Source organism: Microplitis mediator, chromosome 9 (genome assembly GCF_029852145.1).
Source record: "Microplitis mediator isolate UGA2020A chromosome 9, iyMicMedi2.1, whole genome shotgun sequence".
In the NCBI taxonomy this organism is placed as follows: domain Eukaryota; kingdom Metazoa; phylum Arthropoda; class Insecta; order Hymenoptera; family Braconidae; genus Microplitis; species Microplitis mediator.
The window spans coordinates 19,829,594-19,856,801 of record NC_079977.1 but is presented as its reverse complement, the minus strand read 5'-3'; the positions used below and the strand labels follow the sequence as shown (position 1 = coordinate 19,856,801).

General features: G+C 30.5%; 4 protein-coding genes across 5 annotated transcripts; 3 read left to right on the top strand and 1 right to left on the bottom strand.

The window, feature by feature from the left end:
- Positions 1 to 3,747: 3,747 nt before the first annotated feature.
- LOC130674334 (putative ankyrin repeat protein RF_0381) lies at positions 3,748 to 12,868 on the bottom strand. 2 transcript variants are annotated; one of them, XM_057479636.1, is made up of 2 exons: positions 12,525 to 12,868; positions 3,748 to 6,508 (listed from the first exon to the last, which is right to left on the bottom strand). In XM_057479636.1, the coding sequence occupies exon 2, from the start codon at positions 6,494 to 6,496 to the stop codon at positions 3,878 to 3,880; it is 2,619 nt and encodes an 872-aa protein (XP_057335619.1). In that variant the 5' UTR covers positions 6,497 to 6,508; positions 12,525 to 12,868; the 3' UTR covers positions 3,748 to 3,877. The 2 variants fall into 2 exon arrangements, with proteins under 2 accessions (XP_057335619.1, XP_057335618.1); XM_057479635.1 differs by having other exon boundaries at positions 3,748 to 6,505.
- Positions 12,869 to 14,997: 2,129 nt separating this feature from the next.
- LOC130674777 (general odorant-binding protein 69a-like) lies at positions 14,998 to 17,513 on the top strand. The gene is made up of 5 exons (XM_057480192.1): positions 14,998 to 15,156; positions 15,458 to 15,536; positions 15,624 to 15,718; positions 17,175 to 17,280; positions 17,359 to 17,513. The coding sequence occupies exons 1-5, from the start codon at positions 15,109 to 15,111 to the stop codon at positions 17,448 to 17,450; spliced, it is 420 nt and encodes a 139-aa protein (XP_057336175.1). The 5' UTR covers positions 14,998 to 15,108; the 3' UTR covers positions 17,451 to 17,513.
- A 481-nt stretch (positions 17,514 to 17,994) lies between these two features.
- Positions 17,995 to 24,088, top strand: LOC130674778 (uncharacterized). Its single transcript, XM_057480193.1, has 5 exons — positions 17,995 to 18,134; positions 20,394 to 20,472; positions 20,537 to 20,631; positions 20,715 to 20,820; positions 23,624 to 24,088. Exons 1-5 carry the CDS (start codon positions 18,087 to 18,089, stop codon positions 23,713 to 23,715), a joined length of 420 nt encoding a protein of 139 aa, XP_057336176.1. The 5' UTR covers positions 17,995 to 18,086; the 3' UTR covers positions 23,716 to 24,088.
- A 133-nt stretch (positions 24,089 to 24,221) lies between these two features.
- On the top strand, positions 24,222 to 27,133 carry LOC130674779 (general odorant-binding protein 56d-like). Its single transcript, XM_057480194.1, has 5 exons — positions 24,222 to 24,381; positions 24,833 to 24,914; positions 25,002 to 25,093; positions 25,574 to 25,679; positions 25,759 to 27,133. Exons 1-5 carry the CDS (start codon positions 24,334 to 24,336, stop codon positions 25,839 to 25,841), a joined length of 411 nt encoding a protein of 136 aa, XP_057336177.1. The 5' UTR covers positions 24,222 to 24,333; the 3' UTR covers positions 25,842 to 27,133.
- Positions 27,134 to 27,208: the final 75 nt, after the last annotated feature.

Below are 27,208 nucleotides of genomic sequence, written 5' to 3'. Positions count from 1 at the left end.
TGGGTGTAGAAACTGAAAACATGCGAGGTATATTCTCTTGCCAGGATAACTTAACCAACAACTCAGATAACTAATTTGCCCACGACTTGACGTAAACATGCAGCTGAAACTTGACGCCAACGTTCCAGGAACTCGTTAGCGTGTGCAACAATTGATGGCAACTTGTCGTCAAGTTAAATATAATAAGTGGGCTGAGTAAGGAATAGCCAAAAACTTGATGGAAGCTTTGTCTGTCAAGTTGAATTCATATTACGGCCTCAGATTACCGCCAACTTTCTGGGAAAGCTGAAGCAAACTTGGGATCGAGCCTATTTTGCAGAAGATGTAAATTTCGGATGATACTTATCATCCTAATAGAATGGTACACAAGTTCGAATTTCAAGTAACAGATGGCAGCGTATAGGTAATTTAGAAATAAATAGAGGCTGTCTTTGAAAATATTATTCAGGTGCTCTGATCCCACGTGGATGATAGGATTTTATTGGTGAAATAAGCTAACGGGTACTTAATTTTTTTATTGAGATGATGTTACTCAAATGTTCGAAAACTATGGTTTAAAATTAAAGACTCAATTTAGTACTAAAAAAAGTATAATGATTGATCATTATCTATATCTAATTAGTTCGACAAATAATTATCTGTCGGGCAATTAATTGCCATTATTTAATTTAAAAATGTTAGGAATTTAAAAATAGTTTTAGGTAGATTTTTTTTTAAATCTAGGTATTGTATTTGTCCTCATGGTCGATTTTTCAAGGAATTTTGTCTCAACCTATCATAATTAGTTGAGTAGAGTTCGAAAATTCCATTTGTTAAAAAATTTATATATGTATGTATATTAGGGTGGTCCGTTTGGAACGACTATTTTTTTTTTCGCTCACACTGAAAAATATTGTTGTAGACATTGAAAAAAAAATTCTCTGAAAAGTTTTAGCTCTTAATTTTAATTCTAAGTACTTTACACATGATTTTGAAATTTTTCCATTTAAAATACATGGAGAAGTTAGGATTTTTTTTTACTTCTCTATAGCTCAGTGGCGTTTTACGTTACATTTATGTTCATAGGTGGGATTTGTAGGTATTTAGTTGCTCTTTCAGAGTTTTGAAGAAATTTTACCCTAACTTGTATATTTTGAGGTGGGGTCTCAGTAGAAGTTGATTTTTTAATAAAAAACGCTTTTTTTTTGCATTTTGACGAGAAACCGTCAGAGTTACGGCTCAGATTTGGCCAGTTACATTTAGGAAATTCGACGCTCTACAAAAAAAGTCCTGTGATGAAATACGTTAAAGTCGATAGGTAAAAAGTTATGAGGCTTTTAAAATTTAAAAAAAATAAATATCAATAATTTGGTATGTTTAACGTGTTAAATATAAAAAAATATTTATTTGTGGCTCTTTTTTTTTTTTCTTAGCTAAACACAACGTATAACTGACAACATAATTTAAAAAAAAAATAAATAAATTGTAGGGGAGGATGGGGCAGAGCGGCCTCTCTGAAATTTTGATCAACAAAAATTTTTTTTTTCGTCTAATTACTATAAATCCCACATATTTGCGCATTTTTAACCCTGCGCATGACACCTGGGGTAAAATGGATCAGCCAAAAATTAAAAAAAAAAATAATTCTTTCAAATTTTTATCATCAAATTAAACAAAATATAATATATTTCCGCATTTTTTACCCTACGCATAACACCTAGAGCAAATTGGACCACCCAAAAATCCTAAAAAAATTATTCTTTTATATTTTTATCGTTAAATTGTAAAAAATGATAATAAATCTGCTTATAATATTATAGAAAAAGAAATTATTACATTTTTATTTCATCACTTTCCATTAATTCATTTTAAAGTTCGTCTGTATGAGGAAAGGTATGTTATTTCTATTATTTCACATAAAACAATGTTTTTTTTCCCTTGATTTTCTGTTTAGGCCATGAAATCTACATAAATGATCATCGGTACTCTAGTCATAATAATAATTGTCTTTTATTTCAACGATTTTATAGCCAAAAACGGTAAAAAGGATAATAGAATTAAAAATATTATAGGATTGATAACAAACACAAGTTTAACGTTAAATAACTTTTGAAGGAGTTATTTTATCGAAAATTCATAAGAGAACTTTTTTGTAGAACGTTCAATTTCCTATCAGAATATGCTTCGATCAAATTTTTACTCTCATTTGTTTCTGAGAAAAAAAATTAAGAGTCAAAAGTCAAAAAATCCCATGTTATTTAAATGGGAAATATAAAATGATTCCGGCACGGTTTAATGTGAAAATTAAGAGCCTAATTGTGTTGGATATTTTTTTTTAGGTCATAAACTAAAGATTCAGGGGGCGATCGGTAAATAAAAATCGATTTGGGAAATAACGGACACCCTAGTATGTATGTATGTACGTATGTAAATACCTGTATCTTTTGAACGGATGAACCGATTTTGAACTTTAAGGTGTCATCCGACGCGGATTGTCAATATCTTAAAGCCGTAAGAAATTGAGCTTGATCGGTAGGGCTCGTTCAGAGATATTCCAAAAATAAAATGTTTTCAAAAATGTTTTTTTTGGATAACTTTTAATGTGCTCGATAGATTGATTCCAAAGTGATCTGGGATCTAGAGGTTTATAAACCGCGTCGAATGCCACCACAACCATCACAATCGGTTCATTCGTTCAAGAGAAACCGTTGTCGAAAGAATTAAAAAACATTTTTTATCGGGTTAGTAAGTTTTTAACATACGTTGCCGAGTTTAAGTAAGTGTGGGTCTTTGCTTAGCAAAAACCCCAGCCCACTGTTCTGTCATCGTAAAATAAAATTTTGTTAGAGGCCAGCCTAAGCCAGGGTTTAACCCGCGAATTCTGGAGGCTGCTGGTGAAAATCGCGAGGACAAAAAGCGATTTGTCTCAATATCTACATTTATCTAAGAAATTAAAGGAACAAGAAAGTTTTCTAAATTTTTTAGTGACTTTTGGAAGGCTGTATATTCATAAAAATGGTCGTATCGGAAAAATTAAAAAGCAAATTGAAGCTTGAAATCTCTAGATTGAAGATCTTTCAATAAAATAATTGTTCAAATCACGGTTTTTGTGGAATCATAAAAAATATCTTGAGACAAAAATTTTTGGTTTTGTTTTTTGGGTCTAAGGGGCCGGGAAAATTTTTTTTCAGGAAAATCAATGCATAATTAGATTAGGAAATTTATTCAGCTACAATTTGGTTTATTTGTTTCATTGTACGACAATTTGCTGCTGAGGTATGAGCTTTCAAATGAATGAGGATCTATATGTCTTTGATTATCGATAAGAAATAAAAAAAACAAAATCAACAATTTAAAAGTGGAATAAAAGTTAATAATAAAAAAAACTAGAGTTATGAAATGGAATTGAAATAACAATAATGATTAAACGTACAATGCGCGATTGAGGTGTGAACTTTTAGATTTTCCCTTTGTTCTTTAAAATCTTCTTATGTAATAATTGCCAACCAGTGAATTTCACTAAATGTTTTGTAATAATTAAAATACAGAATGTACTTTAATTGAAATACAGAATGTACTTACTCATATCTGATAGTTAATTTACTACAATATTGTAATTTTTACTATATTTTGTACTCCGTGAACTAGCTGCAAGACTATAATAAGAGTATAATGATAAGTGCCATATGTTTTATTTTGTGTAATTAATAATATTTTTTTTGTCAGTAGAAGTTGCGGTTGTGAAATTAATGTGTTTTGTAAGTCCTTAGAAAACATATTTATTTTATGTATATTTACAAAAGTACATCGAATAAATAATAATTGATTCAAGAAAAATATTGAATTTAAAATCTGACTTACAACGAGTACAGGTGAATTTGACTCTTAATTCTAATGATTAGTTTAGACCACACAAAATCTTAAGATCCTCATCACTAAAATAGTCAAAAATATCTTGTACATAAATATCTTGTAGCAAATAACCAAATAAATTAGAAATTATTTTATCAGCACGAACCAACAATTCTTTACGCGGCTCAGCTTTTAACAGACGATAGTAGATAATTCCTCCATACAGCTTAAATTTACTGCGTAGTGACTTTTGATCTAAGATAATATCATCTCTACTGATGGATCTAATACTTCGAGATATTTTACTCACACACGAGTTTAAAATATCATAGAAACTCATTTTCCAGGAGAACCATTGTGTCTTCAAAAAATCAATTTCATCCAAGCACTGGGCGTAAAAATCATTAAATTGATCATCTTTCACAGCATCTAAACATTTATCGATAAGATATGAATTAGCAGCTTTTAATTTAATAACATGCTCCTTAATTAATGTCTGGGCCTTTTGGGTATTCGAGAAAACATCAATTGCGGTATCACCATTTTCGTTAACGAAATTAATATCAACACCAACATCGAGCAATAGACTAATAATTTCTGGTCCAGATCGAGAAAGCGCCAAATGTAATAATGATCCAACATTATTAATAGTGACACTTACATCAGCGCCAGCATTAATTAATATTTCAGTTGATTCAAAATTGTTTTCCTGGATAGCATAAGCCAGAATTGTTTGTCCATTGGCTGCCTCAATATTAACATTAGCATCATGCCTAACTAATAATCTAACGATTTCGTTTCTATGATCCCGAATAGCAATAGCTAGTGGCGTTTCATAACCGTCATGAACATTTACATCAGCACCATTATCTATCAAGTACTCAGCCATTTTGTAGTCTTTCATTCTTACAGCTTCAATTAATGGTGTCCATTTTTCTGTAAGCAGATTTATATCAGCGCCGGCTTTTACTAAAATTTTTGTTATTTCAGAACTGCGGTACCTAATACTTGAGCAAAGAGGTGAACGCCCATATTTTGGCGTGTAATCGATATTGGCACCATTTTTTATCAGTAACTCCACCAATTCCTTTCTGTACTCTTGAACAGCATATATTAATGCCGCTGAATAATTGCAAGTAATTTTAGCATTAGTACAGTAGTTGATTAGGTACTCAACCAATTCTTGATTGTTATGCTTGATAGCTGATTGTAATGGGGAATAGTGATCTAATGATATAATAACATCCGAACCGGCGTCAATCAATATTTTTGCTAATTCAAGATTATTACACACACAAACAGTTTCTAAAGCTGAACTACAATATTCGGACACATAGTTCACATCTGCGCCATTTTTGATAAGTAACTCGATCAATTCTTTGTTTCCACTTTGAGCGGCTGCCTGTAATGGCGAACTATCTCCAATAACACCATTGATGTTAGCACCCCGTTGTATTAAGTATTCACATATTTCATACTTATTCATAAAAATTGCTCGCTCCAACGGGGCTAGTGGTCCAGGGGCAGGATTAATATCAGCTCCTGCGTCTATTAATATTTCAACTAACTCTAGATAATTATTATTAATGGCCGCAACAATCGCAGTTATTCCATATTCAGTGACAAAATGAATATCAGCTCCATTCTTAATTAATAATTCTACCACTGGTTTATTACCTTCTTCTATGGCTAAAATTAATGGTGATTTATTGAAATATACAGTGTTGTTAATATCTGCTCCATTTTTGACTAAGTTTTCGATTCTTTCATAATTATTTTGAATAATTGCACAATGAAGTGAGTTATTAATATCGAATGAGTTAGTTGCATCAGCACCTGCAGCAATTAATATCTCAATGATTTTGATATTCTTCTTATCGCAAGCAATTTCCAAAGCAGGCTTTCGAAATGCCGTACGTACATCTGTATCAGCTCCTTTTCTTATCAATAATTCAATTATCGGTATATTTTCATTTTCAGTGGCGATATGTAAGGGTGGAGCATTTGAACAATAATTGACATCAGCGCCAATATTAAGCATATACTCAACAAATTCGTACCTATTATACTGAATGGCGACTTCGAGTAAATATTCAAGGTGAACAGCGTTTTGTGAAGCCATTTTTTTAAAAACTTCTATTCTGTTTTGTTCCACAGCGGCTAATAATGAAGCAAACGGAATCTGTTCAAATGATAATTCAGGATCATTGTAATCAGTAGCAAACTGAAAAGCTTCGATTTTATCGAAAGGATCGATATATTTATCTAGTTTTTCTAGTAATAATTTGACCATTTCTTTATTTTTTCTTTCAATAGCTAGTTGTAATAGTTTATTAGCATCTAATGTTTCTCCGTATCTTTCTTCTACGGGGGGACAAATGGCACCTGCATTTAGTAATTTCTCAGTGTACTCCATGTCGTCAAAGTTGACTGCTAAATAAATTGCTTGATTACGGAATGGAATAATTCTATTAACTTCCACGTCGTGCTGGAGAAGGTAATCGAATAATTCGGTGTCTTGTTCATTAATCGATATTTCAAGGATTGGTGGATCGTAATCAGAGATTCCTGGATATTGTGTGTTTACGTCCATCTCACCTGCAAGTATTTTTTCTCGAACTTCCTCATATCCAAAAACGTCATTTGTATTCTCGAATGTGGCCATTGTATTAATCTGCTTGAAATCAAATTTTATATAATTTTAACATTTTATTATTTCCATGAAAAAAAATAGTAGTAAGTCGAATTTCATTTAACTAGTCCCTATCAAAAGAATTCATATGAAAATCAAGTCGAGATTATTATTTGGTTTCCTATAAGAAACTTGATCCATTTTTTGAATATTTTAAAACTGTGGGAATCCACACGGAGAGGAAAGAATAGTAATGATTACACCGGCACACAAAAAAAAATAATTTCTCTGTACTTTTGACGGGACCGATTTATTCCCATGTATTTTGACCCGCTGAATCCGAATCCGAGGTCCCTTTAACCCGTACACCCTCAGATTTTTAGAAAACTTTAAAAAACCTGAAAAATACACAAAAATCGACCGTTTTTTAAATTTATAAATTTTTTTAACCCTAACTAAGCATGATTTTTATGTATTTCGGTCCTCCACATACGAACCTGAAGTTTATTTAAAACATTAGCCATTTAAAGTCTGAGTAAATTCCAAAAAACCCCAAAAAATTGCAAAAAAGCAAAAAAATTCTTAGTATTGTGATGAAAAAAATTTTATAGGGCTAAATAAACAATTATTTTCATGTATGTTTATCTGTCACATATAATTCTAGAACATCCATGGCTCAGATATCTCTAAAATTTTTAATAAATGGCAAAAATTCCCAAAAAATCGAAAAAAATAAAATTTGGTATAACAAAAATCAATTTTTAAATCGAAATAAATAAAAGAAATCATATTGTTCGAACTGTGATATATATATAAAAAATATTTTGGCCTAAAACATAAAAAAATTTTAATATGCTTCAAAAAAATTTTCTCATCACAATACTAAGAACTTTTTTGCTTTTTTGCAATTTTTTGGAGTTTTTTGGAATTTACTCAGACTTTAAATGGCTAATGTTTCAAATAAACTTCAGGTTAGTATGTGGAGGACCGAAATACATAAAAATCATGCTTAGTTAGGGTTAAAAAAATTTATAAATTTAAATAACGGTCGATTTTTGTGTATTTTTGAGGTTTTTTAAAGTTTTCTAAAAATCTGAGGGTGTACGGGTTAAACGGACCTCGGATTCGGATTCAGCGGGTCAAAATACATGGGAATAAATCGGTCCCGTCAAAAGTACAGAGAACTTATTTTTTTTTGTGTGCCGGTGTTACCATTCTGCATAGAAGCTAGACAATTTTTTTGTAAAATGGTAAATAATACTATGTAGAATAGGATTCATTACCATCTTTCTGGTAATGATTATTATGTAACATGGAAACAAGTAAAATGGTAAAAATCTCTTTCTAGTATAGGAATCAGAGCTATGTACAATGGTACTCAGTCCCATGCTTAAATAGCTGTCACTACAGTTTAATAAATTTATAGAAGACAACGAAGTCAATAAATTGTATATTACTAAATATTCTAATTTTTAAAATTATTCTTTATCTTTTATGAACATATGATATTTCATTATGAGTAGGGGAGAGTGGGGACGATTGGACCGAGGAGCGATTGCACCAGTAATCTTAAAAATCCAAAAAAATATAAAAATGAGTGATCCTCTAGGAATTATATTTTAATAAACTAAATGTTAGTCTGACCAAAATTTGGAAAAAATAACGTTTAATGTTATTTTTTTAACTTTTCAGCGCTGATATCTTTTGAACTAATGAACCGATTTTGACGTTTGAGGTGGCAATCAGCGCATTTTCTCGGATTCTAGAGCTGATATAATTTTGAAATCGATCCGTTCTGCCGTTTTGAAGATATTTGGAAAAACCCGTTTTTCACCATTTCTTTCTCCAACGATATCTTTCGAACAAATTAACCGATTTTCGAGTCTACTTGATCAAATATTCTGAAATTTTCAGGAAAGTTGACGGCCAGCAAGTTCTTTCGATTGCTACCTTAAACATCCGAATCGGTTCATTAGTTAGAAAGTTACAAAGAGTTTACACACACACACACATACATACATACACTCGGACATCATTCTGAAAATAGTCAGAATAGCTTCCTAGGACCTCAAAACGTCGACATCTAATGAAAACTCGATTGTCGAAAATCGCGGTAAAAACAATAACTTCCCGAATTTTTGAAAATTTACAATTTTCTTAGCGGGAAGTTAAAAAATCTAGGCGTCGGTTGGCCCTGCGGGCCGGCCCTAAAATTTCCCGCTGTTTTCGAGCTCAAAAATAATTATATTGACAGAAGTTGTAAAAGTGATTGTTATGACATATAATGTCAGATAAAATAATCATTATTATTAGAAATATTGTAATTTCAGGTTTAAGCAGTGATGAATAGTAAATTATATTAGATAGTAAATTATATTAGATAGCCTATATAATAAAGTATAATTTCGTAAAAAAAAGTTAATATTTTGCTTTTATTCATCTTAAAAAAAAAATATTAAAGTATTTTTGGTTCAATTGACCCCACTCTCCCCTAATATTGTAATTATTTCAATAGATTAATTTAATTTCTACTTAGTTTAAAGTAACTTGAGTTATTTAGTTTATCATAACCTTGTTTACTAAATATAAAATAAATAAAACATCGTAAATGTTGCTAGGTAATATTGTAGTCATGCCTATTTACATATTTATCCCGTCAATTTAGAATAGAATTCATTTCTACACAATAAAAAGGAAATCTTGAACCAAGAAATAAAATGTCTTCGAAATTTTTTTCTTGAACCAACTTATAATGTGACACCTGGTTTTGCCAACTGAAAGTGCTCAGTTTTTTCCCGGAAGTAATTGTTTAAGCTGATCAGTTGTCTCGAGACAAAAAATATAGACGACATTGAGCAGAGAAAAATTACATGTAATTAAGTTTGTTTCCTTTTTTGTATTTATTGGTTGTGAGTTATTAAACTATATAGTTTTTTCGATAAGAAAATACGAAATACCAGTATCGTACTATAAAAAAAAATGTCATATGTTAGTTGAACAAATTAAATTCTTTTTTAACTTGAAGAGAAACACGTCATTTCCTAATGAATAAAATGAATGTAGAATCCCATAATACGGAAAAGTGTGAAACGCGTCTCGTAGGTGTGTGTAAAATAGTAGTTTATCTATCGAGTGTGAAGATTGGTGCCCGAGCCGAAGGCGAGGTTACCAACACACGAGCGTCTTAGACTCTATTGTACTAGATAAATACATTAGTTTTTGTGACAGATTTTTAAAATTTACTAAATTTAGTGCCTATAAATGGCAGGTAATAAATCCGCGTTTATTTATTTGGTAAGATTGTTTTGAGTATTTGTTAAAAATTAGAGAGAATTCGGTAAGTGTACGAATTAAAATGATGATAAATTTTGTCACAAGATGGCTCGTTAAGTTACTTCGATATTTTTTGGTCGTTTGCTATCGCACATGCAACCAAAAAATATTTTTTTATCCGATGATGACGTCACTATTAGAACGATTAGGTATCTTTTTTACCAGCTGTATCTTATCTAATATTTTTAGCTGCCGGCTATAGGCGCTAAATGTCGTAGATTTCAAGTGTCTGTCACAAAAACACTTATACTTTCCTGCTTAACAGCATTATTTAGATATTTATCACGTAAATTATTACACACCAGGTGTATTTCTTTTTGAGCTATAAAACCCTTATTAAAAGAAACGATTTAAAGCGATTAGAAAAAAAAATTTTAAATACTTTTTAATGCTTTTGAATACTTCAAGTACTTTTGAATCGTCTTTCTTATGGGCGTTTAACATTGCAAATCGTTTCGAATCGTTTCTTTTAATCAGGGAAGGTTTATCTGCAGATGTATTTAGTTAACACGAAATATTTCTTTACAATTCGTATTTCCGTAGCAAGAGAAATAATTAAATAAATAATAACAAAAATAAAACAATTTAAAAAAAGAAACTTAACCTAATTACGTTTAATTCAAATGCTCAGCTAGATGTCGTCCATATATTTTTTCTCGGCTTAGGAATATTTTTCCACGACAAAATAGCCGATTTCAGTTTGCACCACCACGTGTTACACTGAAAGTGACTTACTCTCCCAAGAGTAAAAAATAAAAGTAACAAATATAAAAATTTAAAAAACGGTTGACCCTGTGGGCCAACCCAAAAACTTCCCGCACTTTTCGAGCTCAGAAAGCTAGAAAACGTTTTGATTAGCAAATTTTTGAGCTCTTCGAAGTCAAAAAATGTTAATATCGTTGTTCAACCAATACAAAATACATTTAGCTAAAAAAATTAATTTTTGTCGTACGATATATTTGGAACGAATCAACCGATTTGGACGTTCTTGGCGGTAATCGAAAGGGATCATCAATACTTAGAACTTATTAAAGTTTGAGGCAAATCGGACAAGTATTTTATGAGTTACATGAAAAAAACTTTTTTAAAATTTTTATTCTTTGTATTACTCGTGAACTACTTGATCAATTGACTTCGAAATCTGAACAGATCTAAGTCTTGATAAGCCCTTTCGATTGCTACCAAGCATGTCCAAATCGGTTAATTCCAAAGGTACCATACGACAAAGATTAGCTTACACACATCTGTACACATACGCACGCACACACACACACACACACACACGCAGAAACAGTCGGAATAGCTTCTTAGGACTTCAAAACGTCAAGATCTGATGAATACTAGATCTTCGAAAATCGGACCGAAACCAATAACTTCCTTTTTTTGAAAATTTTCAATTTTCATGACGAGAAGTTAAAAATTAAATGTCAGTAAAGACAAACCTTCCGCTTCGCGCTCGAGGTGTGCAAGAATACATTTGAATGACCGAGTTCTTTTTCGTAGAAATTTCGATGCCAGCACTGCTGCTCAGTAGCGTACAGCAACGAAAAATAAATAAGTACATAATGAAAGAATAGAAAATGATATAGGGGAGGGTGGGGCAGAGCGGCCCCCCTAAGCCAATTATTACTATTTGTGGCTTTCAACCGTAAGATCACTGTACTTTTGTCCTATTTCGATCAAATTTATGGACATTTTGCCGAAATTTTGAAAAAAAAAAATTTTTTGTGGAGCAGAGCCGCCCCCATCCAAAAAATGATAAAAATTTTTTTTTTTCGTTTTTTTTTTTTTTTTAATTGTTATCATCATTAAGAATGTATTTCTTTCTCTTGACAACTATTTTTGGGTTTACATTACTCGAAAAAAATTTTTTAAAGTGTAATAAATCGTTCACTCTCGATTACCTTAATTACTAATTGTTATTTAATAAAAAAAAAAATCAATTCTATAGTTTTACTTTATTTCAAAAATTTATTAACTAAAAAAAAAATTTAATTTTTATAAATTTTTAGTGACCAAATTTGCCTCTTACATAGAGAAACGGCCGAAAAATATGAAAAAATAATTTTTTCGGAAGTTTCGGCTGGTCCATTTAGCCCCAGGTGTTATGCGTAGGGCTAGAAATGTGGAATTATACTAATTTTTCTTTAATTTGACGATAAAAATATGAAATAATCACTTTTTCGAAATTTTGGGCTTGTCCATTTTGCCCCAAATGTCACGCGTAGGGGTAAAAATGCGCGAACATATCGAATTTATAGTAATTAGTCGAAAAAAAAAAAAATTTTTTTTTTATCAAAATTTCAGGGGGGCTGCTCTGCCCCAGAGGGCCGCTCTGCCCACCCTCCCCTAAATATTTAATAAAAAAATCACAAGCGCGTACATTCAGTTAATTATTATTGCGATAAAAATTATAGTAATTTTTACTAATTCAATTACGATAAATGAATTCATTCAACAAATCAGTGGAACTTTTACGAATTTATTATTACAAATACTAATTTGATTGACAGTGATTCAGCTTTTAATAAAATTGACTAATTTGTGTTGGAAACTATCAGTTTAGCAGTTACGCAATAAGCTGCAATCTAGACTAGTGAAAATTTCACAAATTAATTTTTAGAGAGTGAGTTTTTTAATAGATTCCGTGAATTTTGGCATTGACTCTCATCGATATTTTTCAAAATCTCTATCGATTCTCATATAAATTTATTATTATAGTGCTTACCTTAAGTCTTGTAATAACTAGATTATTTTTGTTCTCTTTCCGCTGCTAAGTGTTAGATTTTGCACACTGAGTATTTTCTATTGAAATATATATAAGAATAAAAAATGAAAGTTACACTTCCGGATTCATGACTACAAGTTTACTAAAAATATTTTGAGTTCTTGCAGCCGTTTTCTGTTTAGATAATACCGATAGCACACGCTGTCAGCTGTTATGGTTCGATGTGGTTATAAAGTAATAATGTGTCATCTATGGAAAAAGATAGCGCCACATTATTAAACTCGTCTCGGAATTCCCAAAAAGATAATGAGGTATCGCTTCCACTACCGGGAATTTTGTAACTGTGCATTAGTAAAGAGAAGTAGGGGAAATTTAATTCATCGAACACCTAGGGTAGGAGTAAAAACTAAAAACATCCGAGGTATATTCTCTTGCCAGGATAATTTTACCAACAACTCAGATAACTAATTTTCCCACGACTTAACGTGAACAATTGATGGCAACTTGTCGTCAAGTTGAATGTAATGAGTTGGGTGAGCAAGAAATTGCCAAAAGATTGATGGAAGCTTTCTCTGTCAAGTTGAATTCATATTGCGGCCTCAGATTATCGCCAACTTTCTGGGAAAGCTGAAGCCAACTTGGGTTCGAGCCTATTTTGCAGAAGATGTAAATTTCGGATGATACTTATCATCCGAAAGAATGGTAAAGAAGTTTGAATTCCAAGTAATAGATGGCAGCGTATAGACAATTCAGAAATAAATAGAGGCTGTCTTTGAAAATATTATTCAGGTGCTCTGATCCCTTTAAATTTGATTTGTTTATTCAATTGTTTCTCGATTCGATGAAAAAAAATCCATTTAAAAATTTATTACATCTAATTTTAGCAGGGGAGAATTAGTGTAGAACTGGACAGAATTTTTTTTTTAATTTTACAAAAGGGTAAAATTGACATTAGTCGATTTGGTTCATCATAAATTCCGATCAAAAAATTTTTGTTTTAAAAAATCTAATAAACTAATTATACTGATATTTAAATTATTTCCCATGGGAAGAAAGTAAATTTAATTTCAATATCAAATTTGAAAAATTCCCTAGCACATATAATATGTGATTTTGGACTAACGTCATTATTATATTACAGCTTTTCTCATACATAAATATAAATATATTCATGAACATAGAGAAAGGGTGGCCGAAATGAGTCACCTCAAAAATGAACTAAAAAGTGTTTCCAAATTTTTTTTATTTGAATTTTAAATTATTATTTTTATAGTAATTTGGAGTAACCTTACACTGTAAAAAATCCGGAGTGAATCCGGAGTAAATTCGGAGTGAAATTAAATCCGAATTCACTCCGCATTCCCTCTGCCACTCGGAGTTACGGAGTTTTGAAAGAAATCACTCCGCACGCGGAGTGAATTAGGAGTTTTTTTTTAGTGGAGTGATCTCGGAGTGACGCGGATTTTATTTCACTCCCAATTCACTCCGGTCCGAAGTTTTAATACTTAAATAAATTTATACAAATTTATATTAAACTGCTAAACAATGTGTGTGTGTGTGTGTGTGTGTGTGTGTGTGTGTGTGTGTGTGTGTGTGTGTGTGTGTGTGTGTGTGTGTGTGTGTGTGTGTGTGTGTGTGGGTAAATGAGTGCGTGTGTGCATGTGTGCAAGTGTGTGTGTGTGTGTGTGTGTGCAAATGTGTGCGTGTGTGCAAGTGTGTGCGTGTGTGCAAATGTGTCCGTGTGTGTACAAATGTGTGCTTGTGTGCAAATGTGTGCGTGCGTGTGTGTGCGAGTGCGCGTGTGTGTCTAAATATATATGTGCGTATGTGTGTGCATATCAGCTGATCAATAATGTAATACGCGAATTTTTACTTCGATTTTATTGAGTGGAGTTATATTTTAATAATAATATTTTCAAAACTCCGCTCCGGAGTGAATTTCACTCCGGAGGGATTAAATTAATAAAAAATTATCTACTCCGCGAAAACTCCCCTGCGGAGTGAATTTCACTCCGAGGGGAGTGAATAATTAAAAATTCATTCACTCCGCATTCACTTCGGATTTAATCCGCATTTACTCCGCGAATTTTTTACAGTGTAATTCAATATTTTTGAAAGAAAAAAAAAAGTTTTTTCAAATAAATTTATTTAAAATATAAATATTAATTTATTCAAACTTTGAGTCTAATAATAACTATCATTCATAATAAACAACTATGAAAACGTTTACGCTACAAAATCAACAATTCATAAGCGAATAAATATTGGAATAAAACAACGTGAAAAATAAAATTTTAAATTAAATAAATTTCGTCAGAATTATATTTTGTTGCATTAAATATTCGAAAATTGTGTGCAATTGACATGATAAATAAGTAGATTAGTTATCATTTAACGAAAATAAGAATTATAAGACTAATCTTCTGTGACACGACCCCACTATTTTTTATTATATGCTAATATCAACTTTCATAGATGCACAATATATTCAATCGGCACTATATAATAGAGATAATCTTCTCAGCTCATTTATTCACTAACTTGTAAGCTTTTGTGCTGATTTATATTTACACGACAACCAACAATGAAAATATTCGCTATTGTATTCGCTGTTTGCGTTGTTGGTGCTCAAGTAAGTATTAAAAATTCAAATTATTGGAAAAATGGCCCCCGTGATCACTACTCACCTTTTTATTTTCAAAGAACCCGTTTTACCCTTCTCTAGTTCCTCTATGCGAAAAATCGTAAGAGACCTTTCTTGTAGAGCTTCAAATTTTCTACAAAAAAAGTATCTTATAATTTTTTCAAAAACTCAATAGTTATATAGATATTTTGAATTTAAAGTTACAAAGTTAAATACATCCATAATATTATTAAAATTTTTTTTTACAAGACACGAATAATATTTTATTAATTTTTTTCTTTTAATTCAGGCCGAGCTCACTGTAGAACAACTAGCTAAGCTCCGCGAACACAGCACAGCTTGTATAACTGAAACTCTTGTCGATGACGGTAACGTCAAATATTTAATCACTGCAAATCTGCCTAAAACTATTAAATAGTTAAATTAACTATCTACAATTATTCATTTATTTTTAGCCAACGTTGACGCAGCTATGCATCACAATATCTGGAGAATGGACGACCCTAAACTTCGGTGTTATTTCTTCTGCCTGCTTAAAAAACTCAAAGTCGTAAGTAATAAAAATAAGACTAATAATTTATTATTTTTAGGGATTACCCACATGAAAAAACTTTATATGTGAAAACATATATGATAGAATATATGAATATTATAATGTGATATATTGTACAATATATAAAATAATATTTATATTTTTGCCGTAATAATATATGATAATATATTGAAAAAAAATATATTGCTAGAATATATTATCAATATATTTATCAATATATGACTTTTTATGTATGTTTTACATATATATTTTAATATATTTTTTTTATATTGATATATTATATTGAAAATAGTATATTAATTAATATATAGTATTTTTTATATTTTTTATATATGTTTTCCAATATATTGCAAAATATATGGTTTCCAATATATTGTAAAATATATGGCACTTTTTTTACTTTTCTTAGGTTATTGCCAGTAAATATAAGGTCAATGAAAAGAAGGAGAAAAAATAATAAATTTGACTTTTTTTCGTGGAATTGTGTAGAAATTGAAAAAGTATATTAAAAAATAAAATTTTCAATATATTGCGAAAAATATAAGTTTTAATATACTGGAAAAATATAATTCCAATACCCTAGCAGACCTGAGTTACCGTAAATTCACGGTATTTTTACCGCAAATCTACCGTAGAATACCGTAAAATTCGAGTAGATTTACCGTAATTTACGGTAAATCCACCGTAAATTACGGTAAATTCACCGTAAATTGCGGTAAATCGACCGCAATTTACGGTAAATCGGTACTTTACAGTGGATTACCGTAAATTACGGCGGATATACCGTAAATTTACCGTTGAATACGATAAATCTACCGTAAAAAAATTCGGGTGGATTACCGAATTACCGTAATTTACGGTGGATTACCGTATTTCCGTATTTTACGGTAAATTCACCGTAAATTACGGAAAAACCACCGTAAATTACGGTAAATTCACCGTAAATTACGGTAAATTCACCGTAATTTACGGTAAATCGGTATTTTACGGTGGATTACGGTAATTTACGGTGGGTTTACCGTAATTTACCGTAATTTGGGTCCGTTAGGGTATACCGTGAACCATACATTTAATCATATAAATTCTTTCATATATAATCAATTATATAGAGACGATATACCACTAATTATATGAGTCAAAATATATGGATATATATATCAAGTTTATTATATTATACTTATAAATTATATATATACTATCCATATATGATAAGAATATATTGAGCATTATATGAGATAATATATATAGAAAAATACAAAACATTATATACAAGTAAATATATTATGATAAATATATAATCCAATATATGTAAAAAACATATATTTTTCAATATAGATATTTTTGCCGCTATATATTTATCACATATTCACCATATATTTTTTTATATACTTTTAACAATATATAGCTTTTCCATGCGGTTATGAAACGTTGATTATTTTTTTATTGTTATAAGATGAATGAGGATGGAACATTGAACGAGGAGATAACTCGCCAGAGGTTGGCCAACCTTTTCCCAGCAGACAGAATTGACGGCGTTATCACAAAATGCAAAGACATGAGTAAATTATTTTTTTAAAATATTGTTACGATTTTTTTTCTCAAGGGATTAAAATTAAATATTTGTTTTCGTTTTTCAGAGGGCGCTGATACCTGCGAGACCGCCATAATGATGGCTAAGTGTCACGCTGATGAAAGAGCCTCACTAGGGTCAACTACAAAGAGCGACTGATTAATTTTTTTTTCTTCATATGACTCACAATTCTGTCAATAAACTGTTGAATATATACCTTTATTCTTTGTTTATTTTATAAAACATTAGTTGATAATACATGTGTAGATATTTTGGCTTCAAATTTGATTTGTTTACTTAATTGTTTCTTAATTCGATGAAAAAGAACATCCATTCAGAAATTTACTTCATCTCATTGAAGTAGGGAAGAAGTGGAGGTGAAAACTGGGCAAAAATTTTTTTTTTTTAATTAACAAAAGGGTAAAATGGAAATTCGTTGGTTTGGTCCATCCCAAAATTTCGATTAAAAAATTTCTAATCCCGTTTTTAAATAAAATTTTTAATTAAAAAAAATTACGTCAAAGTTATATTTTGTTTCAATAAATTTTCAAAACTTGTGTGCAGTTGACACGATAAATAAGTAGATAGGTTGTCATTATCATCTAACAAAAATAAGAATTATAAGACTAATCTTCTGTGACACGACCCCAATATTTTTTATTATATGCTAATATCGACCTTCACTGATGCACAATATATTCAATCGTCACCATATAATAGAGATACTTTTATCAGCTCATTTATTCAGTAACTTGTCAGCTTTTGTGCTGATTTATATTTATACGACAACCAAAAATGAAAATATTAGCTATTGTATTCGCTGTTTGCTTTGTTGGTGCTCTAGTAAGTATTTCATATATTTTACATCAGAGGAGTGATAATAGTTCCCATAAATTTCCTTATAGGTTCAAACTTTCAGAAAAATGGTCCCCGTGATCACTATTCACCTTTTTATTTTCAAAGAACCCGTTTTGCCTCTCTCTAGTTCCTCTATTCAAAAAATTATAAGAAACTTTTCTTGTAGAACTTTAAATTCTCTACTAAAAAGGTGTCACATAATTTTTTCAAAAACTTGATCGTTATATAAATATTTTGAATTAAAAAATGCAAAAGTTAAATATTAGATGGAAATTTTGAGATTGAAATTTTTTGGAGATTTCGGGATCTTCTGTCACCTTAAAAAATGACTTTCCGTAAATAAAAAAAAAATTATAGGGGAGGGTGGGGCAGAGCGGCCCCCCTGAAATTTTGACCAAAAAAAAATTTTTTTTTTTTCGACTAATTACTATAAATCCGATATGTTTGCGTAAGAGACCCTGATTAAACAACTGAATTTAACCGAATTAATAATTTTAATTCTGTTTTTTTCTGTCGAATTCTGCAAAACAGAATTCAACTGAATTGAAAATTTGAATTTGAATTAAACAGAATAAAACCGATTTAATAATTTTAAATTCGTGTTAATTCAGTTTCATCCGGATTCAGAACCAGAAATTGGAGAATTATATTCGAATTAATTAGAATTAAACCGAATAGAATTATTTAAATTCGTTTCAATTTGGACAAATTCTGGTTTTCCTGCCGAATTAGACAGAATTCATTTCTAAGTTAGGTACCGAATTAACAGAATTTATCTGAATTTAATAGAATTAAAAATTTAATTCTGTTAAATTCGATCGAATTCAGTTGTTTAATCAGGGGACCTTTCTTGTAGTGCTTTAAATCTTCTACAAAAAAGGTATCTTATAATTTTTTCAAAAACTTAATAGTTATATACAACAAAAATTAAAAGAAAAAAAAAAATTTTTTGAATTTAATGTCTGAGAGATCAGTAAAATCACGGAATGCAGCGACGTAAACGTGTTAAAAATTATTGGGTGTTGGTTTTGTAAATTTCCTAAAGTTATTCCAAAAAAAAATTTTTTTGAAAAAATTTTTTTTTGAAATTTTTGTTTCGAAAAAAAACTTTTTTCTTTTTTGGAAATTTAAGCACTGTCTGCAATAAAATCGTGGACAAAGCTCCAACAAAATGTTTCTTTTCATCTTGTTAAAGATTATGAGCTTTTCAGAGCAAAAAACGTGATCCTTTAATTTTTTTTAAAATTTGATCGCGTGAAACAAAAAAACGGCTGGTTGGATTCATCTGGCTCTCTGCAGGGTTTTTGTGGACATATTGAACTGTAAAATGCACAGTCAACATTATCGATTTCCACAATATTTTCGTTTCAGCGCTTGATTTTCCAAAAAACCACAAAAAGCCCTTTTTTTGTTGCATTTTTAAATTCATGTGACGATAGGAAAAAATTTCTTTTTTTCGAAAAAACAATGGCTAATCGTTGAAGGGAATTTATTCAAGTTTTTAAAACCCACCATTAACTTTCTGTGCTATCATTGGTTTCTGAGATATCGATAATCAAAGACAAAAGGATCCTTTTCCATTTGAAGACCGATATCTCGGCGAGAAGTGGACGTATCAAGGTCCATAAAAAAAGAAATTAAAGCTGAATAAGAAGGTATCCGATCCTCATAGTGATTAAGCAAAAATAATGTTTTCCACGCCCGGAGACCAAAAAAAAAAAATTTTTTAAATTTGAAAATTTTTTTGTCGCTGGTTTTCCTAAGATTACTCAAAAACTGCTGACGCTAAAAAATTTTGAAGTTCTAATCCAAAAAGTAGACACTTGGAGCTACAATTTCCTTTTTTTTTTATTTCTTGTACGACCAATTCTCTCAAAGTTAGAGCCTGTTAAAAATCGCCTAAAAATTTAGAATTTTTTTTTGATCCTTTAATTTTTTCCATTAGTGTAAATATTTTGAATTTGAAATTACAAAAATTAAATATTAGATAGAAATTTTGAGTTTGAAATTACAAAAATTAAATATTAGATAGAAATTTTGAATTTGAAATTACAAAAATTAAATATTAGATAGAAATTTTGAATTTGAAATTTCTAGACATTTTGGGATCTTACGTCATCTGAAAAAATTAATTGCCGCGAAAAAAAAAATTAAATGTTCTCATCATTACTTTTATAATTTTATTCAAATTTTTCTTTTACAAGACACGAATGATATTTTATTAATTTTTTCCTTTTAATTCAGGCCGATCTAACTCTAAACGAATTAGCTAACCTCTACTCAAACAGAACACATTGTATAACTGAAACTGGCGTTGATGAGGGTAACGTAAAATTTAAGATCACTGCAAATCTGCCTAAAAATATTAAATAGTTATTTATTTTTAGCCAACGTCGATGCAGCTAAGGATCACAACGACTGGAAAATGGATGACCTTAAACTTCGGTGTTATTTCTTTTGCATGCAGAAGAAAATCAAAATCGTCAGTGATAAATATTATGGCACATAGTTTATTCTTTTAAGCGGTTATAAAACTTCGATTTTTTTTTTTTTTATTGTTATAAGATGAATGAAGATGGAACATTGAACGAGGAAATAACTCGCCAGATGCTGGCCAAAGATTTTCCAGAAGACAAAATTGACGGCGTTATGATGAAATGCAAAGACATGAGTAAATTATTTTTTTAAAATACACTAACGCAAACAATTCAAGGAACAGGAAAATTTTATAAATTTTTTAGTGATATTTGCAAGGCTGTAACTTCGTGAGAAATAATCGTATTGAGATTTTAAAAAAAGCATTTTATAGCTCGAAGTCTCCCAGTTTCAGTGCGTTTTCATCAAATTTTTTTAAAAGCGACAGTTATTTTTTTCTTTAAGAGAGTCCACGGGCCGTTGAAAATTTTTTCCAGCTAAACCAATGCATGGGTTGTTTAGCAAATATATTCAGCTTCAATTTGTTTTTTTTAACCTTGTATGACAATATGTCGCAGAGAAATCAGCCTACAAACAAAAAAGAATCCTTTTTGGTGTGATCATCAATATCTCAGCTACTAAAAATCGCACGGTAAATCGGAGGGTAGCGTTAAAAACTTGAATAAATTTCCTACAAGACCCTATCATCGTTTTTTGAAAAAAAAAATTTTCTTTATTTTTAACATCCATTAGAAGTAAGTACAAAAAAATTACTTTTTTTAGTTTTTCAGTAAATCAACCACTACTTTGTAAATATCGATGATAAGATTAATGTTGCCTAGTAATATTTGAGCTCAATGTACTCCCAAAAACCCTCTAAATTTTTAATTCGATCTATCCAACCGTTCTTCGGGGGTGATAAATCAAAGTTTTGCTAAACAATTAAAGAAACAAGTTTTGTTCCTTTATTTATGAAATCATCGTCAAAATGAAAGAATAATTTTTTCTTACTTTTATTCCATTTTTGCGTTAGTTACTGAGTAAATGTAAGGAAAGTAGAAAAAAACAAAAAATTTCGAAAAAATGTTAAAAAAAAATTTTCGAACACAAAAAAAAAAAGTTTCTATTTTTTTAATTTCTTTGAATGTCGACATTTTTTTTTCTCTTCCCCTCACAGTTACTGAGTAACCAACGCAAAAATGGAATAAAAGTAAGAAAAAATTATTCTTTCATTTTGATTTCATAAATAAAGGAACAAAACTTGTTCCTTTGATTGTTTAGCAAAACTTTGATTTATCACCCCCGAAAAATGGTTCAACAGATCGAATTAAAAATTTAGAGGGTTTTTGGGGGTACGTTGAGTTAAAAAGGACCTGGCAACATTCGTCTTTTCATCAATATTTACAAAGTAATGGTTGATTTATTGAAAAACTAAAAGAAGTAATTTTTTTGTACTTACTTCTAATAGATGTTAAAAATAAAAAAAAAATAAAATTTTTCTAAAAAACGATGAAAGAGTATTGTAGGGAATTTATTCAAGTTTTTAACGCCACCCTCCGATTTACCGTGCGATTTTTAGTAGCTGAGCTATCGATGATCAAATCAAAGGATCCTTTTATGTTTGTAGGCTGATTTCTTTGCGACGAATTATCCCTGGTCAAAAATAAAACTTGGTTTAGACTTGGTCGTCTTAAATCGTGACTGAGTAAGACCAGTTAAGTCGAACTCGCGCAACTCGACTTAGTTTCGACTTAACTGGTCTTACTTAGTCACGATTTAAGACGACCAAGTCTAAACCAAGTTTTATTTTTGACTCGGGATCCTACAAGGTTAAAAGAAAAACCAAATTAAAGCTGAATAAATTTGCTAAACGACCTAAGCATTGGTTAAGCTGGGAAAAATTTTCCACGGCCCGTGGACTCTTAAAGGAAAAAAAAAATTTTTTTAATTTTTGTCTCGCGATATTTCTCATGTTTGCGCAATAACCGTTGCTCTTAAAAAAATTTTGATGAAAATGCACTGAAATTCGAGACTTTAAGCTACAAAATGCTTTTTTCAAAATCTTGCCCTTATAGGAAGAAACAATAAGCCCAAGCTTGGCCGAGGCTTGGCGCAAGACTTATTAACTCTGGGGAAAACTTGAAATCCAAGCTTGGCCCAAGTCTGTCTAAGCATCGAAATGATAACACCCAGCCAAGCTTGAGTGACAGTGTTGTGCCAAGACTGCATCTTAATATTGGCCCAATAACCAATGCCAGTATTGTACCAAGATTGCATCTAAGTATTGGCCCAATATCGAGAGCCAGTATTGTGCCAAGACTGTTGCTAAATAAGCACCTATGCTTATTAAAAATCAATTAAAAAAAAAAAATAATATTAGTAGACATGTGCGTGATGGTAAAATATGGAAATAAATTTGTACACAGAGAAATCAGGTGGATCGATGAAACTAATTTTTTTTGCATTTGCTGGGTCTCGAACCTGGTCCTTCATGGCTGCTAGGCAAGCGTCTTATCCACTAGGCTGTTACGCTATTCACAGAAGCCAGGGGTTTTTAGGTACCATTTGTTATTTCGACTGATAAACCAAGGCTTGTCACTTGAATAATGGCTGAGCCTTGTCCCAAGACTGGCAAACGAAGGCTTGTCACTTGAGTATTGGCTGAACATTGTCCCAAGACTGGCAAACCAAGGCTTGTCACTTGAGCATTGGCTGAATCTTGGCCCAAGACTGGCAAACCAAGGCTTGTCACTTCAGTATTGGCTGAATATTGTCCCAAAACTGGCAAACCAAGGCTTGTCACTTGAACGTGGTCGGATCTCGGACCAACCTTGGGAGGCCGAGCCTCGGTAGCCCAGTATTGTGTCAAGACTGGCCCCGTTGTCAATATTTTTTTTCTTACAAGGGTGATACGATTATTTTTCACGAAGTTACTACCTTGCAAAAATCACTAAAAAGTTTACAAAATTTTCCTGTTCCTGTAATTTTTTGCGCTAGTGTATTATTGCGAATTTTTTTGTCGTCAAGGGATTAAAATTAAATATTTTTTTTTTTTTCAGAGGGCGCTGATATGTGTGAGACCGCCATGATGATGACCAAGTGTCACGTTGATGAAAGAGCCTTACTACGATCAACTGAAAAGAGCCCTTGATTAATTCCTTTTTTCTTTACGTGACTACACGATTCTGTCAATTAGTAACGTCCACTGTATGCCTTTATTCATTTAATGAAACATTAGTTTATAATAAATGAGTAGATATTTTTGCTTTGAATTTGATTTGTTTATTTAATTGTTTCTTAATTCGGTAAAAAAATTTATTCGAAAATTTATTAACTCTGATTAAAGTAGGTGAGAAGTGGAGGAAAGGAATGGCAGAATTTTATTTTAAATATTATAAAAGGGTAAAGTGGACATGGGTCAATTTAGTCTATCCAAAATATTCATTGAAAATCTATTAATTCTGACTTTAAATATAATTTTAAGTTAAATAAATTACGTCATAGTTATATTTTTTTGCGATAGATTTCTAGAAATTCTGTGCAGTGGACACGATAAATAAATAAATAGGTTATCATCTAACGAGAATAATAATTACAAGACTAATCTTCTGTGACACGACCTTACTATCTTTTATTATATGCTAATGTCAACCTTCACAGATTTACAATATATTCAATCGTCATCATATAATAGATATAATTTTCTCAGCTCATTTATTCAGTAACTTGTAAGCTTTTGCGCTGATTTACATTTACACGACAACCAAAGATGAAAATATTGGCTGTTATATTCGCTGTTTGCTTTGTTGGTGCTCTAGTAAGTATTTCACATATTTTACATCAGAGGAGTGATAAGAGTTCCCATAAATTTCCTTATAAGTTCAAACTTTCGGAAAAATGGTCCCCGTGATCACTACTCACCTTTTTATTTTCAAAGAACCCGTTTTGCCTCTCTCTAGTTCCTCTATTCAAAAAATTATAAGAAACCTTTCTTGTAGAACTTTGAATTCTCTACTAAAAAGGTATCTTATAATTTTTTCAAAAACTTGATCGTTATATAAATATTTTGAATTAAAAAATGCAAAAGTTAAATATTAGATGGAAATTTTGAGATTGAAATTTTTTGGAGATTTCGGGATCTTCTGTCACCTTAAAAAATTACTTTTCGTAAAAAAAAAAAAATTATATGTTTTTATACATACATTTATAATTTTATTAATATTTGTTTTTTCAAGAGCCGAATAATATTTTGTTTATTATTAATTTAGGCCCAGCTCAATGAAGACGAAGAAGCAGCTAAAGTTAACGAATACAGAGCAGTTTGTGCAAATGAAACTGGTTTTAATGACGGTAACTTAAAATTTTTGATCACTTCAAATCTGCCTAAAAATATTAAATAATTGAATTGAATGTCCATAATTACTTAATTATTTTTAGACAACGTTTCCAATATTCCGGTTGGCAACTGGATAACGTACGGCCCTAAAATACAGTGTTACTACTCTTGCTTAATGAAAAAAATGAAAATTGTAAGTAATAAATATTAGTAGGGGAGGGGGGGGGGCAAAAGGGGGTCCTTAAGGAAATACAAAGTTTTCGAGGACTAAAATACGCTAAATCTTTTTGTTTTTAATTGCATTCAAGGTAAATAGACAAAATTTTTAGCTGCCATTGCAAAATAAAATTTTTATTTTTGGCGGGCAAAATGGGGTACCCTTAAAAAAAGTTGAAAAAAAAAATTTCTGAAAGTTGATTAAATTTCATTAAATTAAATTTTTTATATGTTATATACATAAAGAAAAATTACATTTCACATCATTGGTGAATACGAAGGCAAAAAAAATTTTTTTTTGTGGAACAGAGAGGCCCCCCTTCAAAAAATTCTATTTTTTTTTTTCTTCTGTTTAAATTGTTTTCATCATTAAGAATGTATTCATCATTAAAAAAAATAATTTATTATTTTTAGTGGTTATAAAACGGTAATTTTTTTTTTTTTTTACTGTTATTAGATGAATGAGGATGGAACAGTGAACGAAGAGAAAACTCGCACGAGGATGGCCGACCAATTTCCAGCAGACAAAATTGACGCCGTTATTACGAAATGCAAAGACTTGAGTAAATTATTTTTGAAATATTTTCCGTCGATTTTTTTTGGTCGAGGTATTAAAATTAAATATTTATTTTCTTTTTTCAGAGGGCGCTAATATGTGCGAGACCATAATGATGATACTGAAGTGTTACGATGATGAAAAAGCCTTAATCGGCCATCTGAAATGAGCGCTTGATTAATTCCTTTTTTCTTTATGTGACTACACAATTCTGTTAATTACACCGGCACACAAAAAAAAATAAGTTCTCTGTACTTTTGACGGGACCGATTTATTCCCATGTATTTTGACCCGCTGAATCCGAATCCGAGGTCCGTTTAACCCGTACACCCTCAGATTTTTAGAAAACTTTAAAAAACCTCAAAAATACACAAAAATCGACCGTTTTTTAAATTTATAAATTTTTTTAACCCTAACTAAGCATGATTTTTATGTATTTCGGTCCTCCACATACTAACCTGAAGTTTATTTAAAACATTAGCCATTTAAAGTTTGAGTAAATTCCAAAAAACCCCCCAAAATTGCAAAAAAGCAAAAAAATTCTTAGTGTTGTGATGAAAAAAATTTTTTGAAGCATATTAAAATTTTTTTATGTTTTAGGCCAAAATATTTTTTATATATATATCACAGATCGAACAATATGATTTCTTTTATTTATTTCGATTTAAAAAATGATTTTTGTTATACCAAATTTTATTTTTTTCGATTTTTTGGGAATTTTTGCCATTTATTTAAAATTTTAGAGATGTCTGAGCCATGGATGTTCGAGAATTATATGTGACAGATAAACATACATGAAAATAATTATTTATTTAGCCCTATAAAATTTTTTTCATCACAATACTAAGAATTTTTTTGCTTTTTTGCAATTTTTTGGGGTTTTTTGGAATTTACTCAAACTTTAAATGGCTAATGTTTTAAATAAACTTCAGGTTAGTATGTGGAGGACCGAAATACATAAAAATCATGCTTAGTTAGGGTTAAAAAAATTTATAAATTTAAAAAACGGTCGATTTTTGTGTGTTTTTGGGGTTTTTTAAAGTTTTCTAAAAATCTGAGGGTGTACGGGTTAAACGGACTTCGGATTCGGATTCAGTGGGTCAAAATACATGGGAATAAATCGGTCCCGTCAAAAGTACAGAGAACTTATTTTTTTTTGTGTGCCGGTGTTATTTATGTCTACTGTACATCTTTATTTTTTATTAATTCTTTAAAACATCAGTTAATAATAAATGACTACACAGAAAAAACAGATATCTTGAGTCAAGAAAATATTTTTGAAGACAAACGTTTTCGGGAACCAAGTCAAGATTTTCTTGAGCCAAGAGAATTCGTTTTGGTCGGAGAAGATTTCTACTTTATCTGAGAAAATTTAGGTCTCCAAAAAAATTTTCTTGAATCAAGAATATTTACCTTCAGTCAAGAATTTTTTTTTTTCTGTGTAGATACTTTTTCTTTAAATCTGATTTGTTTATTTAATTTTCTTAATTCGACAAAAAAAAATTATTTGAAAATTTACTACATCTAATTAAATGA